This window comes from Notothenia rossii (assembly GCF_949606895.1).
Source record: "Notothenia rossii genome assembly, chromosome: 2".
Classification (NCBI taxonomy): domain Eukaryota; kingdom Metazoa; phylum Chordata; class Actinopteri; order Perciformes; family Nototheniidae; genus Notothenia; species Notothenia rossii.
Genome location: NC_136904.1, coordinates 50,373,418 through 50,386,523, shown reverse-complemented (window position 1 = coordinate 50,386,523; position 13,106 = coordinate 50,373,418). Strand labels below are relative to the sequence as shown.

General features: G+C 40.7%; 1 protein-coding gene and 1 long non-coding RNA gene across 2 annotated transcripts in view; both read right to left on the bottom strand.

Moving 5' to 3' along the window:
- Nucleotides 1-1,855: 1,855 nt before the first annotated feature.
- LOC307029552 (uncharacterized protein) overlaps nucleotides 1,856-13,106 on the bottom strand; it is a 41,400-nt gene continuing 30,149 nt past the window's right edge. The window contains exon 2 of the mRNA XM_079665628.1: nucleotides 1,856-3,162. Coding sequence (XP_079521754.1) covers nucleotides 3,065-3,162 — 98 coding nt within the window. The 3' untranslated portion in view covers nucleotides 1,856-3,064. The remainder of the gene's footprint in view (nucleotides 3,163-13,106) is intronic.
- Nucleotides 8,447-13,073, bottom strand: LOC307029818. Its single transcript, XR_013805411.1, has 4 exons — nucleotides 12,659-13,073; nucleotides 10,954-11,148; nucleotides 9,430-9,590; nucleotides 8,447-8,604 (listed from the first exon to the last, which is right to left on the bottom strand). It is a non-coding gene; the product is annotated as an uncharacterized lncRNA (long non-coding RNA).

Here is a 13,106-nt window from a genome sequence, read left to right as displayed (position 1 = left end):
ATTAGCAGTTATCAGTCACCTTCAGATCCGAGTTACCTCGAGGGCCAGAGGTTCCCCACCCCTGGTATAAGGTTTTGGTGATCACCCTTATTATCATCATGTCATTTAATCATGATCTGTTTAATTAGCCAATGCTTACATCCAAAGAATGTGTCTAGACTTTACTCCTACAGACACACACTAACAATACAAATTGAGCTAAGTAATACACTCACGAGCCACTTAATTAGGTACACCTTGCTAGGATGGGTTGGACCCCCATCTGCTTTCAGAACTGCGTTAAGTCTTCATGGCATAGATTAAACAAGGTACTGGAAGCATTCCTCAGAGATTTCACTCAATATTGACCTGATCGCATCACACAGTTGCTGCAGATTTGTCGGCTGCACATCCATGACGCAAATCTCTCGTTCACCATATCCCAATGGTGCACTGTAGGATTTGGATCTGATGACTGGACTGTGACATTTGAGTAAAATTCATTGTCATGTTCAAGAAACCAGTTGGAGAATATTTGAGCTTTGTGACACGGTGAGTTATCCTGCTGGAAGTAGCCATCAGAAGATTGGTACACTGTTGTCATAAAGGCATGGACATGGTCAGCACAACCCGGTATCACGGCAAGACGTGAACATGTGACGATTTACCATGATGGGAGACGTGAAGCTGTCACGATTTCGTCCCTTCAAACGTGACAATTACACAGTATTGTTAACGTGGCCCAACCAGTGGAGATATACCCGGAAATGCCAAGCAAATGCTACCCCGACGGTCGGTTGTTATTATTATCAATATTAATATAATAATGATTTCATTTGTAATAGTCACACTCAATTTCGCCAATTTTCTGTTGCCCCAGCTGGTCGGCACCTCTTTTAGCAGATACAAAGGCTATAGAGCTCCTGCGGATGATGTCACATATGCTGGTCACGTGACGAGAAACGAAGGGGGCAGCCATTTTGGCAGTAATCGCGTCAGTAAATTCATTGGCAGGCACTGGCAGACTGTCGAGGATGGTGGATAACTGCTGTGCACCAGGTTGCACAAATAGGCGTGGGAAGAAGAAAGGTGTATCTTATTATCGCATTCCAAAAGACGCGGAGAGGAGGGAAAAGTGGATCGCAGCGATTAAAAGAGCCAGGAGCCGTCTGAACAAGACTGAAAGATGGGACCCCCCGGCCGTTTGCTTTCGCTTATGCAGTGATCACTTCATATCAGGTGGGTGAAGGAATACAGTACAATGCTACAAAAAGTTTTCAAAAAGCAAAAATACAAACTAGTTTCAGACGCACTGCAGTAGCTATCCAAGCTAATAAACAAACATGCTAACGTGACACTGCCGTAGCTAGACAAGCTAACAAACAAACAATGCTAACGTGACACTGCCTATCAAACTGGAATAATTTAATACTTACCCTTGCAGTGATGATGCCGAAGTTTTTGGATGTAAGACTCCACAGTTGAATGTTGTTTACGAAGCCGGACTGACACCATTTGTAAGCCTCCAAGCTTTTGTAAGCTCTGAGGGAGTCTCCTGAGTACACTGATGGAAAGCTTACAAGATAGCTGTGGATGTCCGCGTAGCGCAAGTCGGGTACATCGTCTTCAGAGCAGGAGGTTATGCTCTTGAAAAGCACACCGGGTGCATTCTATGGGTCGCTTATATTTAATCTTTCTAATTTTGTACTATAAAGCCGAATTTCACTTGAATTAAAATGAGATGTATACTCGCACGGTAGGAAAACGCTGGCGCCGGTCGTCATGTTTACTGCCAAAATGGTGGCTGATAACCAAAAGTCACGTGACCGCAGGAGCTCTATATTCATTTATTAAATCGATGTGTGTGGATGTGGAATTAACGGACGTGACGTTGCACGATTGCGTTACCAGGCAACAGCTTCGGTTCATGTTAATTTATAAACTCTTCAACTCGAACCGTAGTTATATTTTAAAACATTTTAGAAAGCCTCATGAAATATTTTAATGTACATTTTAATTTAAATGTGAAGGAATGTGTGTATAACAAAATACATCCGTCAAAAACAATACCGGAAACAGACGTAGGCAAGATCCTCGGTTATGGCTAGAAAGGATCCTTCTATTGTAAATATGACGTCACGTTCTCGTTGTAACTCTCGTTGTAATCGGAGCGGCTCGGAAACACATCTACAGCAGTAACATGATGCAACATACACATTAATGCAGCAGCAATATTAATAGAGAAACATCAGACATAATAGTAAAACACTGCAAGGGAACATTTTATTGCACCAGGAGCTATCTTGGGACTTTTACTGCGACAACGTTGACTTGCCTGTGAATAAAAAATAAACCATAGTGTTGGTGATCTACAGTGTTGTCATTCTTCTTTGAACACCAGCAAGACCGCTTTTCAACGATCACACTCCCTGTCATTGACATAATTAATAGATAGTTTAGCTTCTCACCATCATTTGCTGTGGCCAACTGATGTTAACGATCCTAACTGAAAGGCTGCCTGCCAAACGTAAACATTCAGCCACGTGACATTCAGCCGAACTCTCGCGAGAGTTTTACACAAGACGGATCCTTTCTAGCCATAACCAAGATCCTCAGCTCGGTGATTCATGGTTTAGCCGCAATGCACGTTGGGAAATGGTGTTTATGCGATGTGAAATCCGAAAACATTTAAAAAAATAATAATAATACTTTATTCCGAGTTTGCTTGCTTTTCTCTTTGGAGCTAATCACATAACGGCATTGTAATACATGGTTCGGCTGCATTACATATTACATATCTGCCGTAGTTATCTATTTATAGAGCCCTGATGAGAAGACTTCTATACAAACAGGAAGAACTGCCGCCAAAACTGAAAACGTGACGTGGATCACAAATATATCAGCCATTTAACAACATCTTAGATTTATTTTCACACAATATGTCTCCTTGCAATATCAACAGTAATTCGGCTGACTTTTATATTGGATCCAATTGGTAGATAGGCAGTATTTACACCATAACGGTGCACAGCTGATAAACGGGCACCTAGTGGTTAAAGCATGTTATTGAATTTTATTATTATTATTAACTAACAGAATAAGAGACCTGACAGGTGATGGTCAGACGTTGACCTGGCTGCACAGTCACAGAGGCTGGCTGTGTCAGCTGTTCACACTTCACACCTGTACAAATACAAAAAAAAGTTATATGACAGATTATCCTGTTAAACAGCAGTATAATAAGTGTTGACTCACTTCCAGCTGCCAGCAGCAGCAGCAGCAGCAGCAGAGAGAACATGATGATGATGACTCTCATTTCATTTAATTTCAAACCTTTATTTATACAGGTGTATCCCATTGAGATCATTGATTTCTTTTTCAAGGGAGACCTGCTCAAGTAGGTTCCACACGAAACATAAAAACATAAACAGAACAACAAAAGGACATCATACAGCACCATTTACATAACTATCCACATAAACAGGTACCAATAGCTTCCGATTGAGTAGCATCCAACCGAGCTTTAAAAACATTTAGTGGCACCAGATTGCTCAGTTTCCATTTAATTTGCAGACTATTCCAAGACAGAGGAGCTGCGCATCTAAAAGCTGTCTTCCCTAAGACAGTCCTAGCAGTTGGCACATTTAATAAAACCACAGCATTCGATCTCAGGCAGTAGCCACTTACAATTTTCCGTGAGATCAGGGAGCAGATATAAGATGGAAGTTTCCCTAACATGGCTTTGTATATAAAAATGTACCAGTGACTGAGCCTCCGTACAGTTAGTGAAAGCAAACCAGCCCTTGCATACAGGGTACAGTGATGGGTTAATGCTTTACAGTTTGTCACAAATCTCAGTGCACTGTGATACGCAGCATCTAACTTGACCAGGCAATTGGCAGGTGCATTCATATAGATCAAATCACCATAGTCCAGCACAGGTCAAAAGGTCACAGTGACTAGCCTTTTCCTGGCCTCAAGCAGAGAAACAGGGCTTGTTCCTGTAGAAGAAACCTAGGCTAACCCTCAGCTTTTTAAGCAGGTTATTGACATGAAGTTTAGAAATGTGAGACAATCATCAAGCCAGATACCAAGGACTCTGAGAAGACGTGAGCTCCTGATCCCCTTTAATCTCCACTGACAGTCTCTTGTGAAGGCCTTATAACTGTATCACAATGGATATTACTGAGTTTGCATAGAACCAAACGTGTTCACGTGTGAATGTGAACATTAATAGAATATCACCTCCCATCTTCAGAGCAATCTGACTATTATAACATTAGCGTTAAGAAAGCTTAATTAAATATCTGCCACAACATAAGTAACTGGATCAAAGTAACAGTACAGTCCGCGGCATCACATCATAATGTATCATATATCTCCTTATCTGAGTCAGCTGAGCCGTATCTGGCCGTGCAACACTTACAGTGTCACATACTGTATGCAGAAGTATTATTTTAAGCAACACATTACGAAACACTCGAGTCAAATGTAATTAAAGTCAGATCGTGTCTTAGACGGGGCATATCATAAACCTGTTAATGTACGCATTCAAACACTTTTTCTTTTACCAGCTGTGTTCACCTTGCAGGTGCAGCTATGTGGCTTTTATCCTGGATAAAGTGTTTGAGTCATGGATGTTTAAAGTCTTCATATTTGTCTAATTATATAGTTGACTTTTCATTCAGGAAGTATACGCGCTGCGCTGTCAGTACGCTTCTCCATGTTTGTGATTGGTCGAATGCTCCAAATACTACCCCTTTTATGTGAACGCGCACCTAACTAGATAGGCACGGCTGGCTTGAGCGATCCACTTGATAACCCGTGTCGTAGTGCCGTTTAGCGAGAGGGCGTATGTTTTGGATTAGGCCAACCGGCTAACTCAAACATATCCAGGTTAGGTTGAACCAGTTTCGTGGTATACCCCCCAGGTCTTGTCCTGACTGAGCACAGGCACCTGTAGCCTTGGCTACTGTGCTCTCAGTGTTTTGTCTCCCTGTTCCTGCCTATTGGCGTCAGCTGATAGAGGTGTTGGTTTTATCTTGTTATGCACAATGTTGATTCTTCTCTCAGAACTAGCTAAATATGGGTCTGGGGTAGAGATCTTCAGAATTGGTTTGGCATCTTTTGTGTCAATTCGTGGCACACAACATGTCTTGTGAATAAACCATCAGTTTGCCATCAAAGTTCCTGCTCTCCTCGTGTCTCTCTGACTCCTGTTTCCATTGCTTCAGAAGTTTCCATCGCATATGAAAGATTTTCACATGTTTGTAAATTATTTTGGTTTCAGTGTGTGTGTTTCACATGGGTGAACAGTATATTTATATGTTATGGAATGAAATACAATGTCAGATTAGGGGAAAGTTAGGGGAGTGCATGTTAATGTGTCTGGAGGTGGCGTGTTCCAAAAGTGTTTGGGTTTGTCTGCCGTGTGTGGGCTGCGTTCCATTTCAAATTGCCGCCTGTACAATGTATGCACCAGTCTGTGATATGCCGATGTGCAGGCCCGCCCCTCCATACACGCCGATCACACAGACTGCGTCTGCCTCTCGCCCTCATCTTGTGGAGGGAGCCTCATCTGATGCGCAAATGCGGCGCAATTGAGCGCGCCACAGTTTCTGCTGCGAGGCTCCACTAGCTGTAATCGGCTTGGTGTGTCCAGGGTTTACACACCACCCCCCCGTCGACGCTCGCGAGGGCCTCATCACATCACAGTCCTGCCGATGTGATATAATGTATAGGACCTTTTTCCTCATGGGTGTCATTCACAACAGACCAATCATGACAGTTTTAGAGAATGAGTTTGTATGGATACACTTCAAACATATTTGTATTTGTCTTGGCTTCAGCTCACTGATAACATAAGAACACAAATAGGCACAACACTTACATAGATGTTTTTTTATATGTATTTTATTACTCCAAAATAGAAAAAAAAAAGTCAGCCATATTTAACTGGAAAAGTTTTCCTTTGGCTCCCAGGAATTTTTCCACTTCGCCCCACTGTAAAACAGAAACAGTCAATCAATCAATCAATCAATCAATGTTTATTTATATAGCCCAATATCACAAATGTTACATTTGTCTCAATGGACTTCACAGTTTGTACAGAATATCAGTATGACAATACTGACACAGCAAAAAGTATTACTTTTTGGAATATGTAGTTCTACAGTATGTTGACAATGCTATTTCAAATGAGAAGATATACTAAGTCACTCAAAAATATCATGATGAAAGTGCAGTATAATGTATATATTTATATATAACACGTACATCATATATAATACAAGGTACATTTTTTATTTCAAAGTCAATGTTTCATTTGACCAATTCTTTGAATTTGCTGTCTTATCAATGCCCAAACATACAGCACTAAACTTAGACAACTGCCTGCAAGACTGCACACAGAAATAATACTACTTATTACTACTAACTATACTTATAGTATAATTGTTAAGAACAAATGTAACAAGTCAGTAATTACAAAAGAGATCAAATACCATCCAGCCTCACATATCAATCATTTAACCTTTAGTGATATTGATCAATGATAAACTCTATTGTATATTTTAATTTCTATTTCAATGTAGGCTACTTCCCTGCTTATGTGTTACAATCAGACAGCGTTTCTAGGGCGCGATGTCTGAATGACGAAGGGCAGAGAACTTGGATGTCTTACTTTATGGCGCAAACGTCTGATAGAGCCATTGATGACATGGCTCCCCACCCCCATGTGATCAACTAAATTCAATTTACTGCTGAGGAACCCAAAATGTTTAAGTTAGTGATCTCAGGGTTGATGAAGTTGGTTGGTAAGACTACTTTGTGGCCCCTGTTCTGCCAGACCCATCAGCTACACTGAAGGAAACTTCAGATTAGATACATACCATCCAGAGCAAGACTGCCACTGCACCAACACCTCGGTATGGCCCTGAGTAAAGAAACACAGATTTTAGGTAAACTTCATTTTTTTCAAATGTCATACATGTAAATACAAAAAGTCCAGTGAAATCAAATGATAATTTGAAATAATAGTAGGTACGATTAACTCAAACATATGAAGGACTGTAACATAGTCAATAGCATTTTCCCCATCAGTTTAATATTTTGGAATACTATTATTATTTAAAAAAATATTTGTACTGCCAAGAATAGGAATTCACCTACAAAGGATTACAAGAAAAAATGTAATATATAAATAAATGGCTGGACATGATGCATTAATGCGACATGAAGCATTACACAAGTACCTCAACCTTAAATTAATAATAAATTATTGTTACTGTAATTTCAATATTTACATTAGCAGTCATGCTTAAGACTGAAACACTCCTTTTAAACAAAGTATACGAAAATCCAATAAGATAAGACTTGGTTCCACGGAAACATTATTGTCATTGTTTATTTATTTAAAAATATTTTCTAAACAAACCTCCCTGATTCGTTCCCTCAGTAGTTTTTTGTAGGGGAAAGTGTCTGACCCTTGATGAATGGGACATTCTGCAAGGAATTAAAAGATGGTAATAAGTTGAAGTTCAGCAATAACCTCCTAAACATTGCCTAACATCACATTGTGCTCAATTAAACTGTTCAAAATGGCACTGAGACTTTTGATACTGCAAAGTCTTAAACAAAACAAAAGGTGGTGTATTCTAATTGTACCGATGATTGTTTTCTCTCTCTTTAACTAATTCAATGTGCAAAATCAAACACAGTTTCAGTCGATGTAAATAAGATAATTACTAATTAACCCGCACATACCATTAATTGCCACTTTATTCCTCGTTGGTCTTCTTTTCTGTGAGGAAGACACTGAGGAGAGAGCAGGAGTCAGCCCGGAGGAGAGAGCAGGAGTCAGCCCGGAGGAGAGAGCAGGAGTCAGCCCGGAGGAGAGGGCAGGAGTCAGGCCGGAGGAGAGAGCAGGAGTCAGCCCGGAGGAGAGAGCAGGAGTCAGGCCGGAGGAGAGAGCAGGAGTCAGCCCGGAGGAGAGAGCAGGAGTCAGGCCGGAGGAGAGAGCAGGAGTCAGCCCGGAGGAGAGAGCAGGAGTCAGGCCGGAGGAGAGAGCAGGAGTCAGCCCGGAGGAGAGAGCAGGAGTCAGGCCGGAGGAGAGAGCAGGAGTCAGCCCGGAGGAGAGAGCAGGAGTCAGGCCGGAGGAGAGAGCAGGAGTCAGCCCGGAGGAGAGAGCAGGAGTCAGCCCGGAGGAGAGAGCAGGAGTCAGCCCGGAGGAGAGAGCAGGAGTCAGGCCGGAGGAGAGAGCAGGAGTCAGCCCGGAGGAGAGAGCAGGAGTCAGCCCGGAGGAGAGAGCAGGAGTCAGCCCGGAGGAGAGAGCAGGAGTCAGCCCGGAGGAGAGAGCAGGAGTCAGGCCGGAGGAGAGAGCAGGAGTCAGCCCGGAGGAGAGAGCAGGAGTCAGCCCGGAGGAGAGAGCAGGAGTCAGCCCGGAGGAGAGAGCAGGAGTCAGCCCGGAGGAGAGAGCATGAGTCAGGCCGGAGGACACAGGAGTGAGGAAGAGAGTGAACTCAGTGTCAGTCTCGGTGGTAAGAGGTACAGACAAGTCTGATCCTGGGTCTGCGGCCATTTCTGCCTGTGTGGTACAAGGGCCCTCAGGTTCAACTGCCAAAGTCACTATTGAGAAGAAAAAAAAGTAGACGCATGGTGAGTAAATGACCAAGTATAATCCGCCATATACATTTATAATCTGAGTAATTACAGCTAAAAATGAAACAGCGGAACATCAGTGATTCTGTGTTACAATGGCGTTTGTTAGCAACCAGGAAATGACACCAGTAAGGACAAACAGATGAGAATGCTGCGTGGGGTCTGGGTGCCGTGTTGGCGGGACGTTGGGGGGCTCGCTGCTCCGCCCTTTGAGGCTCGAGGAGCAGACAGTGTGAGCTGGATTACTGGTGTTGTTTCCTGGTTGCTGTGTGGGGTCTGCGAGACAGCGAGGAACTCAGCCTGAGCGCACACACACACACACACACTCACAGCCAGGCTGTGAGTGTGTGTGCGTGTGTGCGTGAGGAGATCCGCGGAGCCTCGGCTGAGAAAAGATAAGGCTGAGTGAGTGTGTGTGTGTGAGCCGGTACGTCACTATGCCCGTTACGTCACTATACTCAGGAAGAAAAAAATTGAAAAAGAGCAGCATAGACAGGTATTTTCTGTGTTAGAGTTTTACTCGCTACAGGGTGTACTTTGAGGGTTTGTGACTCTGCAGACCGTTTACATGCAGGAAAAGCTTCATAACACACAAGGGGACGGGTAATAACCAGAAAAGCATGACATGGGCCCTTTAACTGACAAAACAAGACATAACGACATATTTGTACTACTTGGTAAACAGTGATTCACATTTTTTTACATTTAAAACCAGATAACTGAGCAACTAATTTACAAAACATGTTAACAGATAAATTGCTGAAATATAGCATGCAGATTTGTATACTTTACCATTAATTAGGCTTTCGTAAATCCTCTTTATGGTAACAAGTGCATTGTTACCATCTTCTGTCTCGATTTGCCATGGACAGATGCAATCGGCAAAAACCATTTGTGCCTCTCTTGGCAAGAAGGAGGATGGGACGCCGATCTAACATTTTCCATTTGTGAAGCTGGAACACAATGGACACAAAAAAACAAGAAATATTATGTACACAACAGTTCTAAACATTTTCACACACCTAAAGCCATTATAACTCCATTTATTTTGCATAAGTGAAAAATGCACTGATGTGATACGTGTGCACATTGAGGAAGGCACCCCACAATTAACCAGGTGTGATTTTAGACCCCTTTTAGGGGAGCCCCTAAAAAAGAACTGTAAAAAAAAAAGAAGTTTATCGAGCTCGGGTTCACTTTGAGTTTTTTTTACATGGGCATAGTTATTTTTATATGGGTTAGGGATGCCAGCGATTATTCTATTTTTCGAATATTCGTTACAGTCTCCATAATCGAAAATTATTTTTAAAATTCGATTTTATTTATATATATTTTTATTATTATTTATGTATTTCTTTTTTTTCCTGGCTTAGTTTCAATTCGGCGGCGAATAATCAATTAATATTCGCCAGGGCTGTCCGATTTTGATCATGGTCAGTTTCTGGCATGCCTAATATTTGTCCATTTAATTCTCACATTCAGATATCTGAATAAGCTACATTTAGCTTTGAAACATGTCAGCAAGCTATAACCTATATCATTTCAGGTTCAAAGTTCCGCATTAACAGCACTTCAGATGTAAAGCTGGTGTTACAGGGGAATTTTTAAAGGACTGTTCGAACACGGCTCAAAGTCAGAGACTCTGGTAAGCTTAATGAAAGTCCTTTTAAGGGCCTCTTTATTAATACTAACTCTTTCCAGGTCTTGATTGTCTTTCAAGCACTATATTAATATGGGCTGGTTTTGATTCTGTGACATTCTTGGTTTTACCATTTATTCAAAAATGTATATGATATTTCATTTATTTTACTTTTGGAAACCATAGTCACATAATTATGTGTTTTCCATACCATGAAGTTCCAAAATAAAATATAAAACACCAAAATGCAGGTTTTTTTGTAAGATATAATTAGAAAAACATGTACATTGAAGCTCTGATTCTAGGAATTACCACTGGCCTGAACTATGTTACTTCTGGTTAAGAAATAATGTTTTACTAAAACTGGGTGCTTGCAAGTACAAACACTATCTAACATCAGTTCGAAAAAATGTGTTATGCCTTTACAGCTTTAAATACAACGGTGACAACAATTTTGCTTAACACATTACATGAAGTGCAGTAATCGTGCACTAGTCTGTACTTCTCACATAAACTTACTTAAGAAATTAGGATTATTTTTAAAAAGTAAATGAGGGCGACTGTTGGAAAGTATAAATCAATTCAGTAATTTAACAATTTGTATAAAAAGATTAAGATCAGGGATTATTTACACACTTTTTTATGATAACTGACATCTGCAAGAGAAAAAAGCTTACCAGTAAATGTGTCGAGTCATACACTTTGTTGACACTGTGGTTTTTCTGTTGCGTGGCCTTCCACTCCTGTGCAACCTTTTCTTTTTGCTTGGAGAGTTTCTCTTTGTAGGGTTGGATGGCACCACATTGTTTGCATTTTTTACTTGCTACTCCTATGCTTTGCCTGCATGTCTGGCACACTTTTTGAGTAGGCATCTGTAACAGAAACACAGATAATGTCAGGGAATACCAAAAATAAGAATACTATACTACAAATGTTTACAGGATTCATGTATTTTATTATATCGTGAAAAATCTTGTTAAAACAATGAACTCATGTTTTTTTATCTTTTAGATAGGATGAACAAAAATCACAAGAGTAAGGAAAACAATGTTATACAGAGTCAGTCACATGTTTAAAGTGACTGTTAAGGACAACCCTAATCTGTCAATATCTGGTTGATCCAAAAGTTGATGCTCCATCATCACAGAAAATAATACTAAAATCATCATTAGCAGGGGTGTATTGCTAATTCTATAAGTTCTGCACGTGTGCACGCGCAGTTGTGGCTTGTTTTGAAGCTTATGTAACTACTGTCAATTAACACTCCAGCCAGAATCAACAAAGAATGGTCATTTATTAAGTCTGCATTATTGAATAAATGTGTGATTCTTACAGTAAATGCTGCACACAGCTGCGTGATCAGTGAAGGACCTTTATAAACTAACTCCCTCCTGCTGAGGTACAAAGGTTACTATATAAAAAGTGTGCACATGTATTTAGTATCCTATCCATGTGAATATGTTTTAAGTGGGGGTGGACCTCATGTCCTCTAGGGGGGTCCGGAGGCCCCCGTGAAGTTAAATGCATCAATCTTGTGCACTTGAGGGCAAAATTAACTAAATCTATGGATACATCTGTCAACACCCATATGAAACTTAACTGTATACATTTCAATAATAAAAAAAATGATAAGAATAATACTTTTTTTAAATGTATCTTTGTGCATATTTAACTATTTACTGTTTTGTTTTTTTATGCATTTGTTGTATGTCCAATAGTATGAATTGTAATGATTTCATCGATGTTTTAGATTCATTCGATTTTTTTTAGGGTGCTGTGTGACGTTGAACCTGCGACCTGCAACCTGTGACCTATGAACCTGTATTTGTATACTACCAAAGGAGCTATTGAACCTAAGAACTTGAATTTCCGACTCCTATTGTGGAACATTACAATAATATAAAAGTGTGCCTTGGAAATATGTATTTCCATATATGGTGACCAAACTGTTTCAGACCCACTGAGATAACTTAGACTAAAGTTAACTGTGTAAACATTACATTAGGTACATTAGCCTCTTAGCCTATCCGTTATCATAGCTAGCTAGCACCAGATGCTAACAACCATCCCCGTTTTAGGTGCCGGAGCGGTGTTCCGGCAGTATTACACCCCTGGTCACTCTTCACTTAATAGATAAATAGTATTTAATATAGTTATAAAGAATGTGACGTTTGATAACATTTGGATCAACCGCATGAACCGATGGATCACATAACTTCCATGCTCACGTTAACGTTAGCTGATTCTACTTTTGGCTAATTTAGCTTTGCTATCATTATTCCTAGGTAAACATAGTAATCTTAGTCACTGTACTAGACGACAAAATAAAACAACATAATACATATCCCAAAATGAATATACTTTTGATATCTGACTACTCACGTTTATTAGCTTGTCTGGGAAATAAATGGATGTTGTCTGATGCAGTGACGAGTCCAAAACCCCGGTGAGTTAGCATTTGACCACTTCCGGTTCCCTCGCGTCAGAACCAATGAGATTTCTCCATAGGATTTGGGAAAATAGCTCGAAATAAGGTCTGTGGTCGACACAAATTTAAGAGGCGGATCACGTTTTGTTCTACGACAGAAAGCCGTGATTTTTGAAGAGTGTACGTGTCTGAAAAACGATGGTTGTTAACAGAAGTTGTCGAGGACGTTGTACGTCATTACGCCGCCTCCCGTTGATTTAAAACGCGCCCGTGGGTCGTAAAGGTATACAGGCTGACGCACCCGTTGATTGAAAACGCTGCTCTGGGTCGTATTAATGGGTCGGAAAACGAGGAAAACAATCGACCTATTTGGTCGTATTAGTTGGAGGACTTGTTGTTCAT